General features: G+C 40.9%; 1 protein-coding gene across 1 annotated transcript in view; it reads left to right on the top strand.

Annotated features, from left to right (window-relative positions):
• The window catches only part of fras1 (Fraser extracellular matrix complex subunit 1), a 352881-nt gene that overhangs the window by 265643 nt on the left and 71093 nt on the right, over positions 1-16145 (top strand). The window contains exons 47-50 of the mRNA XM_088911421.1: positions 941-1065; positions 1792-1932; positions 7977-8204; positions 9310-9423. Of these exons, the coding sequence (XP_088767547.1) occupies positions 941-1065; positions 1792-1932; positions 7977-8204; positions 9310-9423 (608 nt within the window). The remainder of the gene's footprint in view (positions 1-940; positions 1066-1791; positions 1933-7976; positions 8205-9309; positions 9424-16145) is intronic.

Below are 16145 nucleotides of genomic sequence, written 5' to 3'. Positions count from 1 at the left end.
ACTGGTTACTTTGAATTTTTAGATGCATGAGCACCTGAAGTTCAAAGACATCATCTGAAAAAAAACTTATAGAGGAAGTATTATTAAGCAGATGAGGCAGAACACCTTCATGATACAGATCCTTGTTGAATTGAAATGAGCAGTTTTGAGTGAGGTCATAAACTTATCACAGCACCAAACACAAAATAAAGCAGATACAAGCCTTATAGTATCTGATAAGTGGTAACCTATTGCATATACTAGAGAAAATGGGAATATTCCTACATATGTTATGGTTAGAAATGTAACATACTTAAATATGATATCTATTGGTAAGATACATGGCAATCAACAAAAATAAAGAAGTAAATCTTTGTATTCGTAGGTACATTCACCAATACATAGTAGAACTATTGGTTGTGTGTCAAAAGAGAGCAAAGTAAACTTTTCTCTGTGACATGTGACCCAAGATGAAAAAAATAGAAAAAAAGATGTGACCCAACTTTGAATTAATGTATATCAAGTGATACAATGGTTAGGGTCCCTGCCTCACAGCTCTGCAGACTTTGGCACTGAACTAGGACACCCATTCTGTGGAGCTTACATATCTCTGTGTTCATGTATGTTAAAGACATGGTGTTAGTTTGATTATACTAAATTGCCCTTTCTATAACGTTCAGGAGTTGGACCAGTTCTTTAATCTACCATATAAAGAATAATTCTGTCACAAAAATCTGATACCAGTTTAGTTGGGATAGTTTTAAAATGAAGAATAAGCAGATATTTTAAATTATTTATTTGATCTCACTTTTTTTTTCTTAGTTTACTGAGCCGCAAATACAAAGCTGCTATGAATGCATTAATTGTAATACTACCTCTTTTTACACCACCTCCACCTAATTTTAAGAACAAACTGACTCTGTTCATAAAAAGTCTAAATATTATTTTTGTTTCTCTACAGGGACACGGATATCCATTTTCACACAGGCTGATCTTGCATCACGCAGCATTCAGTATGTACACACAAGTGATGAGGAGAAACATTCTGATGACTTCTCCTTCATAGTGTCTGATGGAGCTAATGAGGTACAGTAAGAGCACTTTTTACAGTTACCTTTCAAATGGAAACATAATGATCAGTGTCAAATAAAACAGGTTTAAATACTGCATTATCCAGTTAATTTCTAAAAAATCCAACCATTTTATTTTCTTCTGCATATATTTAAATTTATTACATTTGAAAAATAAAACCAAAATAAAAAATGCACAACATTCTTATTAACAAGAACTGTACAATTTGATTATAGGGTTTGATGTGTGGGGTGGCATGCTGGCTCAATGGTTAGCATTGCTGCCTTCCAGTGCTGGGGTCTTGGGATCAATTCTGGACCTGAGGTGTTATCTGTGTGTTTTTCCGTTTGCTTGAGTTTTGGCCAGGTAATCTGGTTTTCTCCCATAGTCCAAAGACATACTGGTAGGTTAATTGGCTTCTGGAGAAATTGCCCCTGGTGTGTGTGTGCCCTGTGAAGAACTGACATCCAAGGTTATCCTGCCTTATGCTCATTGTTTGCCAGAATCAGCTTCAGCTCCCACACTATTCTGAATTGGACGAAATGGTTAGAAAATGGATGGATGATTTAGTGTGTTTCTAATTACTCTAATTAATGCTATTAAGTTTGTGAACCTGAAAGAGCATACAATATTTCTCCAAGTTGATGTACTTGTTATTATTGGTTTAAATAAAATGAAAGAGATAAAAAGATTCCTGCACAATGCAGATTTTAAAACAAGAGCCCCTTATGTAACTTCCAGATTACCCAGACGTTCTACATCACAATTCGTCCAGTGGATGACTCCCTTCCCATAGTTCAGGTTCCTGGGATGCGTGTGCAGGAGGGTATGAGAAAGACCATCACTGAGTTTGAGCTCAAGACAACAGATGCTGACACAGAGGTAGGCTGTCACCAATACTGCATGTTTTTCTTTCTCTGGGAAAAACTGCATGACTGAACAAACATATGAAACTGACATCTAAGACCCAAAGCTGCATTTACAAAAGATTATCAACTTCTTTTCAAACTCCCATTTAAAAAAAATCAAGATTTGTTTAAAAAGAGAGCATTCCCACAAAGGACTTGATAGTAGTTAAATTATGATCTCATGGCTATAAGTGGTTTGTTATTTCTATTTTTTATTCTCACAAGCATAGATCTTATGGGTCTAAGAACAGCTGCAGATTGTTGGCATTCATTCAAAGCTTCCTAAAAGACTTTTAAGTTTATTATTGATCAGCTTTCTTTATATCTTCATACTTTTCTTTGACTTTTTCTAAATTCATAGAAAATTACATGTACATAAAAGTAATTTCATTAATATTGTTAAAAAATGGGAGGGTCAGGAAAATAAAAATAATACATTTTTGTATTCTCTGGCAGTTCTGTTGATGGAGTAAAATCTGACTCAAACATTAACAAATATTCATTAACAATAAGCAATAACACACAACACTAAACTGAAAAACGTGTATACTAGTAACACTATATACTATATACAAATGTGTCTCGGAGATCTACAGTGGATATTAAAAGTCTACACACCCTTATTTTAATTGCAGGTTTTTGTGATGTAAAGCCAGAAATCAAGATAAATCATGTCAGACGTTTTTCCATCTTTAATGTGACCTTGCAACCAACATAATTCAAGAGAAAAACAAATAGATAATTATAAGGAAAAATAATTGAAATTAAAAAACCTACAACATCCTGGTTGCATAAGTGTGCACACCCTTTTTTTGTAATGGGGGCTGTAGCTGTGTTCCAAGTTACCAATCACATTGAAAATCATAACCAAAGGTAAGCAGCATACACCTGCCATCAATGAAAGTGATTCTGATGAATCCCAAATTTAAATCAGCTGTTCCTGTAGGATTTCCTTGAAACCTTCGTGGTTGCTGACAAAACATCTATGGGATCTTATTGTTGAAAGTTTCTGATCAGGAGAGGGGTATAAAAGAATATCAAAGGCATTAGATGTATCATGGAGCACTCTGAAGACAATCATCAATAAGTGGAGAAAATAAGTGGCACCACAGGGACATTGCCAAGATCAGGGCGACCCTCCAAAGTTGATGACAAGGAGAAAACTTATCAGGGAGGCTACAAAGAGGCCTAAAGTAACATTAAAGGAGCTTCAGGAATTTACGGCAGGTACTGGTCACTCCTTGCATGTGACAACAATCTCCCGTATTCTGTACATGTCTGGGCTATGGGGTAGGATGGCAAGACGGAAGCCATTTCTCACAAAAAAGAGCATCCAATTCCGTCTAAATTTGGAAAAAAATACAGTCACCCCAAACCATGTGGGAAAATGTCTTATGGTCTGATGAGACAAAGGTTGAACTTTTTGGCCTTAATTCTGAAAGATATGTTTGGCGCAAAGACAACACAGCTCATCATCCAAAGAACACCATACCTACTGTGAAACATGGTGGTGGCAGCATCATGCTTTGGGGTTGCTTCTCTTCAGCTGGGACAGGGGCTCCTAGTCAAGATAGATGTGATACTAACTACCTCCAAATATCAAGATATTTTGGCACAAAACCTGCTGCCCTCTGTCAGAAAGCTGAAAATGAAGAGGAATTTCACCTTTCAACATGATAACGACTCAAAGCACAGATCCAAGTCAACCAAGTGAAGAAAGATATAAGATGTAAAGAAGGGGTTAACTGATTCCTTTCTGCACAAGGACTGTACGTCTTGTGACACAAGACATTCCAGGCTTAGAGTTATGACAGGAAAAGGGGATAACTGATAAGGATTCCAGATGCCAGCTAGAAACCCCCCTTCCCAAGGAAGGAAACCTAACACTGACCATTTGGCCAAAGTCTGTGAACTGTCCGAACACCATGACCTCCCCCCATTACCACAGTAATGAGTTATGTCAGAAGCAGCAGAAAAGGGCTATATAAACTGGAGGTTTTGTACCGATACTTTGAACAATACTTTGGTTTTATTGTTCCTTGTGTAGTGTCCTCTCATGAGGCACTAGTAATGTAGGGGTTGTGCATTTACTGGGGCAATTCTTAATTGTAGCAGTAAGTCACAAAATTATTCTTTTGATGGTATTAGAATCCAACCTTGTGGGATAATTCAAACAACGCACACACACAGGTACTAATACATGATAATACATTTATTAATACATAAAACGTGCATATAAACATAACAGATCTTATCGTGAGGGTTAGCAGAATACCAAAGACATATTTTCAGTCACAAAGAGTTACAAATACCAAGAGGGACATACATTCAGTATATCATTCATTTAGACCGTTTCGTAAATGAACTCGGTTACAACTTCAACACTAGAGATACTCTAAACAAGTACATAACTCTTAGGAATTAAATTGATATCAACTGGTTGAGATAACAATTGAATTCTCGAGCAGTAATGCAGAATGTTGAATACTCATCCAATCTGTGGGGATTCAGATCTCCTGCAGACACAAGGAAGCAGTGGCAAGCTTGTTGCGGTCCAATCGGCGCCAGGCAGTGGTGCTGCTTGCGATGTTGTGGGAGAGATTCCTGCGCGATGCGCCGCTGATGCTCTCTGAAGACCGGCTAGTTAGTGTTGGCTGAAACTAGCTAAGTTTGTGCACAGGAGAAAAGTGACTGCGGGTCCCAGTAGGTCGGGAAGAAGACCGGTTCGTTCCTGATGAAGCGCTAGTCCCGAATCCTTAGCTGTCCACAGTTCCGACCTGTTCACGAGGCTTGCTGCTGATGCTAACCTCGGGTGGATCCTTTGGTTACGCGCTGGCAACCTCCGTCCTCGACTCCTAGAACAAAGGAAAGTTCTGCACTCGGACACACTGGCCATTACGTGGTAGTCCAGGCTGAGTCTGAGGATGTTCAGGAGGAGGCCTGAGCTGAATGTCCAGCAGGCGCTCTGCGAGAATGTCCTGCTCCTGGGAACTGTTCTGCCCTTGGGAACTGGTCTGCACTCTGGAACTGTTCTGCCCCTGGGAACTGTTCTACTGGCGCTCTGTGTTGCCTGTTTTGCCTGGAGGAACTGCAGGTTGTTCATTGGTTGAAAGTTTCATGGGCATCAGAGACCCACGTGGGGTTAACCTGCCCTACCAGTTACTGATTGGCTGATGATGAGTAACCACACCCTCTGACCTTAGGGTTGTAAACCAACTTTGAATAACACTTTCCCTTGGAATCTCAGACTTTAAGGCGCCAGAGATTAACATTTATTAAGGTTGGTGGAGAATATCAGGAATTGGGAGTTGTTCCTTATCAGGACACTCTATCAGCTAGAAAAACACCTTAATTGTGAACCAAATGGAATGGCCTCTCTGTATTAAGCACCACTGAGATGAAAGAGAGAGGGACTGGCAAGGGAGAAGAAAACTTAATTCCTGTATTTTAATAAGCCTTACCGCTACACTTGCATGCAATAAAACTCATCTGTTTAAAGTTCATCTCGGGATCCAGAACTTATTTGTCTGTTACAACACAAGGAATGGCTTCAGAAAAGGAAGATCAAAGTCTTGGAATGGCCCAGTCAGAGCCCAGACCTCAATCCCATAGAAAACCTGTGAAATGACCTAAAGAGGGCTGTGCACAGGAGATCCCCTGGCAATTTGAAGGAGCTTTAACTTTTTTGCAAGGAAGAGCAGGATAAAATTGCAAAGTCCAGGTGTGCAAAGTTGATAGAGACTTATTCACAAAGACTTACTGCTGTAATAAATGCAAAAGGTAAATGCAAAAAACTAATACTTCCACAAAGTATTAGTTGGGGGGGGTTGCTCACACTTATGCAACCAGGGTGTTCTAGGTTTTTTAATTTCAATTATATTTCCTAATAATTATCTATTTGTTTTTCTCTTTAATTTTGTTGGTTGCAGGGTCACATTAAAGAGGGAAAAATGTCAAACATGATTTAACTTGATTTCTGGCTCAAAATCACAAAACCCTGCTATTTCAATAAGGGTGTGTAGACTTTTTATATCCACTGTATGTTCTACAGCCCCAGAAACACAAAATTCTATTCCTGAAACACTTAAGTATGTTGAAACACTGTGCAATATGTTGACAGGGCAACAAGATAAATATGGAACAGGTAAAGGTTTATTCCATGTTGAAGAGTTAAGAGACACAATGTTTTGGCTGTGGAGAATTCTTTCTGTGTGAAGGAGAGAAGTAAACCGGCAGCTTGGAAGAAAAAAAAGTGTAGTTGAGAGGTGGCGGGGAGCAGGAGAGAAGGAGTATCAACACTCCTGGAAGAATCAACACTCCTTTCTTCCCTGGAAGAGAGGTGTGAAGTCAAAAACTGCAAGTGAATAGAGAGGATTAGAAGGAGACAATAAGAGCAGTCATTAAGAGTAGAGGGGAGGTGTGATCCTAGTTTCAGGATAATTTTGGTTTCAGATGTCTTTCTGCAGTAGGAGTTCTGAAACCCCTCTGTGAGGATGCAGATGGAAAGAACAGTATGATCATGGCTGTTGGAGGTAAAATGGGATCTATTGGTTTGAACATGTCCCATGAAATGGTCTCCCAGTCTCCTTCCTGTCTCACCAATGCAATGTAAATATCTGGGCATTTTCTGCAGGAGATGCAGTAAATAAGGTTGCTGAAAATACATGATGTGATCTGGGTGATCCAGAAAGTCCAGAGGGGTCTTGAATGGGCATGAAAATTGGATATATTTACAGGTGATGCAATGAGTTCTGTTGCATGGTAAAGTACTGCAGCTTGGTATGGATGATTGCTGTGGACGGTCAATGGAGCCGTGAACAAGAAGGTTACGCAGATTAGGTGGTCAGTGGTATGAGATGAAAAGAAAAGAAGGTACCAGTAAAGATCATCCTATAAGATGGGGAAGTTGTCATTAATGGCCCTGGGAATAGATAGAGCATTAGGGTCGTAGGGAAGCACCAATTGAATCCATTTGTGAGTCCAGGTGTTCCTAATTGGGTTGATGATCCTAGGGCTATTTTTGGCTTGGGAGACAACCCTTTCAGTAACGTGAGTGGGGTATCCTCTGTTAATAAAAAAGAGTGCATTTTGAGGGCTTGGTTATGGAAGATCATGCCATCACTGCAATGTTGTCAGAACCTGAGGAGCTGTGAAAAGGGGAGAGAGTTTTTAGTATGTGTGGGGTGGAAGGAATTGTACAGGAGATAGCTATGTGAATCTGTGCATTTGTAATATAAAGAAGTAGAGAGTTGTGCATGGTTAATGGATAGGTTTATGTCTAGAAACGGAAGAGTAACAGAAGACATGTTAACTTTATACTTGAGGGATGGGTGAAAGTTGGTGAAATGATGCAGGAAATGCTCTAGCTGGCTGTTGGAGAATGTGGCAGCAGTGACGCAGTCATCAATGTGTCTCCTGTAGAGGTCAGGGACAAAGCTGGTGTAGGAAATCAAGAAGCATTCTTCTACCCAGCCAGCAAAAATATTAGCATACCTGGGTCCCATCCTTGTCACCATGGCAGCTCCACTGACCTGCTGTTAAAAAGGGTTATTGAATGCAAAGGATCTAAGCACTGTGGATCAAGCACTGTGCATTTGTCCAGTATCAGTTTGAGGGCTGTAAGACCGTCATTGTGGGGAATTATGGTGTATAAGGATGTGATACCCATGGTAAAAATGAATCATTCTGGGCCCTGATACAGGAAATCGTTTAAAACTTGTAGAGTGTGGTTAGTGTCCTTAATATATGAAGGAAGCCTGTCAACCAGTGGTCTCATAAGGCTGTCAAGAAAGGCTGAGATGTGAGTTGTGGGACAGATGCATGCTGAGACAATGGGGCATCCAGGGGCTTTCTGACAACAAGAAAAGTATGTTGCTTCCTAAATAAAAGCATAAAAGAACCCGACTACTGTATATTTGGCATCTCCAATAATAAACTTTCTTTTATTACCTGAGTTTTGTCATATGCAAAATTTGAAATTGAATCATATCTTATGTTTTTCCTGTCTTACCAATACAGGAAGATTCCATCATCTTCACCATAGTACAAGCACCTCGCCATGGCACCATTGAACGAACCAACAATGGGCAGCACTTTCGCCAAACCACCACCTTCACCATGGATGATATCTACCAGAACCGCATTAGTTATAACCATGATGGCAGTAATTCCCTCAAAGATCGGTTTACATTTACTGTATCAGATGGCACTAACCTGTTCTTTGTTGTCAAGGAGGGGGAGAAGGAGGTAAGAGGAAAGAAAGATTCCGAGACATATTGATGGAGCCACTCAGATTGCACATCAAAACTCATTACCGCAAGATGACTTTGCTGTGATGCCATACACTGCCAAGAGAATCTTCCCTGGCTAAAGAAATTGATAGGAAATAAAATGCTTGTAGTTTCATTGAAACTCTTGTAGAAAATGGAAAAAGTAACTCTTGAGATTTTTAACTTGTCCAAACTGAATGATCCTTTGGTTCAATGGTAGAATTTTTGCCCAGGTCCCAGATTTGATTCTTGGTCAGTGCACCCATTAAAAATAAATAAAGACTTTTTCTCTAATAGTAAAAATGCATAATATCAGGAATTGACCGAGTGGATTTACAGTTTGTTAGACACACAACACTTTAAGGATTCATTGCATCACCTAGCAGTTTTACAGAGTATTGCAGTCCAGCATCAGATTATCTGAAAAATTAAAAAGGTGCTGGGTGGTACCTTTCAAGGTACAGCAGCATGTTTTTTGCAGCACACCGCAGAACACCATGGGCATTCTGAGTGGCTGCATCTGTAGCTAAACAATGTTTATGAACATTGTAGCTAAACAATGTTGTAAGACTGTGAGAATTCAACCCCCCCCCCTTTGTTTAAACAATGTTTTTTTCAAGTTAATTCTACAAAAAAAACCTCCTTTGTATTATTCAGCAAAATGTAGCAGGCAAGATGACAGAAAGCAGAGAACTTTGTCTTCATTGTCTAGAGTCATATCACTGTATGTACACACTGGGTATTTTTTTTATTGGAGCCATCTATCAAAATCAACATTTTACAGCTGTGGCATTTCCCCATCCTGTGAATTAACATTTTGACAAATAATAATTTAGTATGATTGGGAAGGATTTTTGTATAGGCAGTATCTAATTAGGAAAGTATTTTGCTGGTCTAAAATTTAAAATTGTAGTTCTTGTAGCTATCAGTGTCTTTATCTTTTATTATTCCCAGGCTCAATTATAGCATGTATTGAGGGGTGTTTGCAAAAGGTGCTACTTCAAATAGCTCTTAAGACATCGTGTGTAGTGATTGTATGCACTAAGAAGCTTTACCAAGTATTTTTTTTTCTTTTTTCTCAGATTGTTACAGCAGCTCCCCAGAAATTTAAGATAGATATCCTTCCAGTAGATGATGGAACCCCTCGTATAGTAACCAACTTGGGACTGCAGTGGCTTGAGTACATGGAAAACAAGGTGAAGAAAGCTTTTAAATAAGCATTATGTACCCTTGCCGTGAAACGTACACCTTTTATATATATAGTTATGTGCAAAAGATTAGGCACCCCTGGTTAAACTGTGTTTCAATGAATAAGTGAAGAGAAGGTGATATAATCTTTGCATGGCTGAGCAAATACTCTGACACTTCTAACCTCTCAAGTTGTGATTGTTGTTCTGCCTACTTTCAACAACCATGAGCTCCTCTAAGCAGTCTGAGGACTTGAAAGGAAAGAAGAAGGAAATCTTACCTATGACCTCATGACAAATCATCACAACGTCTAAAATATGCACAACAAAACCCTAATAAGCTAGAAACTTTTTAGAACAAAGTGTTATGGACTAATAAAATGAAACTTGAACGTTTTGGCTACAAACACAATAGATATTTGGAAAATTTGGAGAATAATGGGTGAAGCATTTAAAGAAAAGAACACTTTGCCAACAGTTAAGCATGGAGATGGATCCGTTATGTTTTGGGGTTGGCAGCCAGTAACACAGGAAATATTGTGCAGGTGGAAGGAAGAATGGATTCAACTAAATATGACAAATCCTAGAAGCTAATGTCCCAGAGTCAGTGAAGAAATTGAAAACAGGTTGGATATTTTAGCAAGACAGCGATCTAAAACACCTCAAAATCAACCATGAGTATTTACAGGAATGAAAGATCACAGTTTTGGAATGGGCTTTACTGCAAAGGAACAAGTAAAGGTTTATTCCATGCTGAAATGAGAAAAAAAGAAGAGAAATAATTTTCAGCATGGAATAAACTTTTACTTGTTCCTTTGCAGCCTACACATGTGCAGTTACCTACTTGAACTACTTCATAGTCCCCTGCCTTGAATATTATTGAAAATGTTTGGGGAGATCTCAAACATGCACTGCATGCAAGAGTGGGAATAAAATCCAAAAGCAAGAATAGAAAGACTCATAGCTGGCTACAGGAAATGTTTGGGGGCTGTGATTTCTGCTGGTGGTGTTACCAAGTACTGACTGACAGCGTGTTCAAACATTTACATTTGCTATATTCAGTATTTTATTATTTTGAATATCTACAAAAATGTAAATAAAAAAGTTTCAAATTGTATCCAGCAGAACTTGTCAACTGCTTTTCACTTAGAGATTCACTGAAACATTCAATTTGACCAGAGATGCCTATAATTTTGCATACAACTGTGTATTGTGTACTTTCATAGTGATTTCATGATTTCTCTATTTTTGCTTACCAGCTGTGACAAAATACCAAATTATGCTGAATAAGAATCAATACATATTGTGGTGCCTCCGGGGGAATAGGTTTATGTACTAAATACGAAAGTACTCACACCACACACTCTTCTTTTATTTTCGTGAAGTTTTCGCCTTTTCTTTCGTTCGTCTGTCTTCCAAACCAGTCCACAACCCGTTTTCTCTATCCTTATTCAGTCCGTGTTCCAAAAGTCCGTAAAATCCCACAAATCCGCGCCGAGTCCAAATCACAAACCGTATACCGTTATCCTTTATTTATTCCGTAAATCCGTTGTCCTTAAATCTTTATCCACACCAACCAAACTCCACTATCTCCTCCAAAATACATTCACCTACTGGCTTCCACACCGGTTCACTGTTTCTGGGGCATATATATTTTGTTTCCTGATGAGACCCACCTGCGTCTCGTTGTCTTTCAGACTGAGCCCTTTCCATCTGCGGGTCAGCTGGTTTCTCTTAGCGGCCGTCTTGGTCAGGTCTAAGTAAAGTATTGTGAGCAGATTGTTCCTAAAATACCTGTCCTAGATGACCCTTCCTCTGGTCCTCTTACATACCCTTCCCCTGAGATCAGCCCCGTCCTCGGGCTGTCTGGAAAAGAAACAATGCATTCGTGAGAGGGCATCGACATTACCTTGTTTTCTTCCCGGTCTATAAACCATTTGGAACTGAAACCTCTGGAGATTAAGGCCCCATCGTGTAATCCGATCATTTTTGTCCATGTTCCTTAACAACCAGGTTAGTGGCACATGGTCAGTATACAAGATAAATCGTCTTCCCAATAAATATCTTAAATAATCCAGGGCCCATTTTATTGTAAGACATTCTTTTTCGATTGTGGAATAATATTTTTCCGCAGGGCTTAATTTACGGCTAATATACAAAATGGGGTGCTCCAATCCTTCAACTTCTTGCGACAGTATGGCTCCAATCCCAGTGTCAGATGCATCAGTTTGTACCATGAATGTTTTGGTAAAATTAGGTACCTGTAAGACCGGTTGAGATGATAAAGTACTTTTTAGTTCTTGAAAGGCCCTCTCTTCCCTTTCTGTCCATTTTATTTTTTCAGGGCAACTCGTCTTTGTTAAGTCGTGCAATGGGGCGGCAATGGAGGCAAATCCTGAAATGAACCGACAATAGTAACTTGCTAATCCCCAAAACGTTCTTATTTGCTTCTTTGTAGAAGGTTTAGGCTTCTTTTAGGTTTCTAATTAACCGGACCTTCTGTTCTTGTGGCATGATCATTCCCCTCCCAATCGTATAACCGAGATAATTGGCTTCCTGGGTCCCTAGACAACATTTGCTTGGATTAGCGGTTAATCCTGCTTCTCGCAAAGCTCCCGTTACTGCTCCCAAGTGTAGTAGGTGTTGTTCCCAAGTCGTGCTATGAATTACGACGTCATCTAGGTAGGCAGCCACAAAATCTCGATGAGGTCTGAGTATTCGGTCCATTAATCGCTGAAACGTAGCAAGAGTAAACCAAACGGAAGGACCCGATACTGGTATAGCCCCTCCGGGGTGGCAAACACGGTCTTGGCTTTAGCTTCTTCGGCTAGGGGTACTTGCCAATATCCCTTCGTAAGGTCTAGCGTACTGATACATCGGGCGTTACCTAATCGCTCAATTAGCTCATCTATACGAGGCATAGGGTATGCGTCAAACAGCAAGATCTCATTTAATCTTTTGAAGTTATTACAGAACCTAATAGTTCCGTCTGGCTTTGGTATCAGTACGATGGGACTAGCCCACTCGCTATGGGATTCTTCCATTATCCCCATTCTTAACATTTTTTCTACCTCTTCCTTAATTAGTTTCCTTTTGGCTTCAGGTACTCGACAGGGGGCCAGCCTTACCCTTTTTCCTGGTTCCGTGATAATCTTGTGTTGAATGAGGTGGGTTCAACCAGGACTTTAGGAAAAAACATCTTTGTTTTGCGACAGGAACTCTTGTAATTCTTGCTTCTGCGCCGGAGCCAGGTCCCCCACAGCGACGGCACCTGTTTCTTCTTCCAAAGGGTCAGGGGAGAAGTGGGTGAGCAGAACTTCTGCACCATGCCATCTCTTTAGTAAATTCACATGGTAGATTTTAATGCTGTCGTCGTTTGTCAGGTTGCTTAACTTTATAAGTGACCGGACCCATTTTTTCCACCACCTCATAAGGCCCCTGCCAGGAGGCCAGGAATTTACATTCCGGGGTCGGGACCAATAGCAAAACTTTGTCCCCTGGCTGAAATTCTCGCACTATAGCTCCCCTATCATAAATCTGCAGTTGCTGCGCCTGGGCCTTCTCCAGATTTTCCTTCACAATGGGAACAACGTTTATTCTTTCCCTCATTTGTTCCACATGTTCAATGACAGTCTGTAATGGTGAAGGTTGATGCTCCCAGGACTCTTTGACCAGGTCTAATAATCCCCGTGGTCTCCGAGCGTATAATAACTCAAAAGGAGAGAACCCAGTCAAGGCCTGCGGTACTTCTCGGATAGCAAACATAGATAAGGGAGCAATTGATCCCAATTTTTGCCGTCCTTTTGCATGGCCTTCCTCAGCATGCTTTTCAGGGTTTTATTAAAGCGCTCCACTAGTCCATCTGTTTGCGGGTGATAAACTGAGGTTCTGATTTGATGAATACCCAAAAGCTTACTTAGGTCTTGCATGACCTTTGACATAAAAGGAGTCCATTGATCGGTTAAGATCTCCTTAGGGATTCCCACTCTAGAGAAAATGTGCACTAGCTCTCTAGTTATGTTTTTGGCCGTAGCTGCCCTCAGAGGAATGGCTTCGGGGTACCTCGTGGCATAGTCTACTATTACCAGTATATACTGATGTCCCTTTGTAGTTTTAATCAAGGGTCCCACTTAGTCCATCCCAATCTGCTCAAAAGGAGTATCCATTATTGGGAGGGGAATCAGAGGGTTTTTATAATAAGGTTGTTGGGCAGTTTTCTGACATGCTGGGCATTCCCGACAATATCTCTCGATGGCCTTGTATATTCCGGGCCAGAAAAATTGAGAAAGTAGTCTTTCAGCCGTTTTCTTCACGCCCAGGTGTCCTCCCAAGAGGTGGCTATGGGCCAAGTTGAGGAGTTTTGACTGGTAGGCTCGGGGAATGAGGAGTTTCTCCACTTCTTCTTGTCCCCTCTTCTGCACCTGATAGAGGAGATTGTCTTTTACCATAAAATAAGGGTAATTCAGGGGACTATTATTATTACACAACTTCCCCTCAATTTTTCTCACATGTCCCCATGCATGTCTTAAATTCCCATCTTCCAACTAGGCCGTTCCAAACCTACCTCGATGTTCGGGTGGCTCCCAGTCCGGTAAATCCATATTTAAGAACTCATCTCCAAGTTCCAAGCCTTCTCCTGATTGGTCCACCTCTCCAGGGGAATCTGTGTTATCGTCCGAATCTCCTGGACAGGGGAGTGGATCTTGCCTAGCCACTGGACAGTATTCAAAATTTGGAGAAAGTGGGGACAGTCACGTCCCAACACCACAGGGTAAGGTAATTGTTCAACCACCCCTACAGTCGAACTATACATTCCCATTTCTGTAGTGATGGAAACTTTCACAGATGGATACACCTTAGTTTCCCCATGAATGCATGTAATAGGCATCCCCTCCGCTTGCCTGACCTTGGTTCCTTCAGGTAGTGCTGTAGAGGTCACCAGGGTCACCATACTTCCAGAGTCTAACAGGGCCTCGACAGGCTTTTCCCCTACCTTGATTTTAGCAATGTGGGGAGCCTCACAGGACGGGACGCTTGCCGTGAGGTAGTTGCACTTGGCTTCCTCTCTGGTGTCCACTTGCATAGGTTCACCCCAGTTGGGACAATTACTGGCCAAATGTCCCTCTTTATGACACTTAAAACATCTACGGGACTCTTTCCATGGTCGGGGCTTTTGAACCGATCTTTCCTGAAAAGATGTCTTAAATTGTGGAGGACCTCGATGGTCCCTGTACTTTAGTGACTGAAATTTCATTCCACTCCCTGAACTCTCAGGTTTCCTCTTCTCCTCTTTTCGAAATTCCCCTCTCTATTCCTTAATCAAGGCTTCTGTGGCATGCTGTCGGTCCACTAAATCAAGCGCCTGGTCTAAGGTCTGGGGATCCCAATCACTCACTTTTCTTTTCAAGTGAACAGGCAGACTCCTCACAAAGTGGTCCAATACTACTCTTTATACCACTTGCCCCGAGTTTAGTTCTTCTGGCTGAAGCCATTTCTTCGCCAGATGTACCAGGTCAAACATCTGAGATCTAGTGGGCTTGTCTATTTGATACTTCCAGTTATGGAACCGGACTGCTCGTATCGCCGTGGTTACCCCTAATCTTGCCAAAATCTCCTTTTTTAGAGTTTTATAGTTCTCAGCATCCTCTTCTTTTAAATCATAATAAGCCTTTTGGGCTTCCCCAATTAAATAAGGCGCTACTCTCCCTGCCCATTGCTCTCTGGGCCATGCATTCCTGGCAGCTGTTCTCTCAAAAGTGGTTAAATATGCTTCCACATCATTGAGCTCTGTCATCTTTTGAAGCCCAATTTCTTCCATATTACTGGGTTCTCTCCCTGTTACTGAGGACCGTCTAATTTCTTCTCCTAATCTTTGCAATTCCTCTCTCACCAAATTCTGCTCTTCTATAATTCGTTGGTTCATCTCCGTTTGAATTTTATTAGCCTCCTGCTGTGCCTGTATGGCTTCTTGTTGTCCCTTTAAACCCTGGAACTGGGTTAGGGTGGCTTGGGACAATTGTTGTATCAGTTGTTCCATTGTTCTTAGCGAGAGTTCACACCCAAACCGAGAGAGAAGAGAAAAAAAAAGTAAACTTTTTATTTCCACAAGTCTTAGTCCCGATCAGCGGGGTGCCCGCATTCTCCACCAATTGTGGTGCCTCCCGGGGAATAGGTTTATGTACTAAATACGAAAGTACTCACACCACACACTCTTCTTTTATTTTCGTGAAGTTTTCGCCTTTTCTTTCTTTCATCCATCTTCCAAACCAGTCCGCAATCCGTTTTCTCTATCCTTATTCAGTCCGTGTTCCAAAAGTCCGTAAAATCCCACAAATCCGCGCCGAGTCCAAATCACAAACCGTATACCATTATCCTTTATTTATTCCGTAAATCCGTTGTCCTTAAATCTTTATCCACACCAACCAAACTCCACTATCTCCTCCAAAACGCATTCACCTACTGGCTTCCGTGCCGGTTCACCATTTCCGGGGCATATATATTTTGTTTCCTGATGAGACCCACCTGCGTCTCGTTGTCTTTCAGACTGAGCCCTTTCCATCTGCGGGTCAGCTGGTTTCTCTTAGCGGCCGTCTTGGTCAGGTCTAAGTCAAGTATTGTGAGCAGATCGTTCCTAAAATACCTATCCTGGATGACCCTTCCTCTGGTCCTCTTACAATACTTATGTTTGGAATATTTCTTAATTTTATACACCCCCCGTGAAAATGCAAAGG

The sequence above is a fragment of the Atractosteus spatula genome, chromosome 3, assembly GCF_055471065.1.
Source record: "Atractosteus spatula isolate fAtrSpa1 chromosome 3, fAtrSpa1.hap1, whole genome shotgun sequence".
NCBI lineage: Eukaryota > Metazoa > Chordata > Actinopteri > Semionotiformes > Lepisosteidae > Atractosteus > Atractosteus spatula.
The sequence above is the reverse complement of the archived record's forward strand: the minus strand, read 5'-3'. Positions and strand labels throughout refer to the sequence as shown.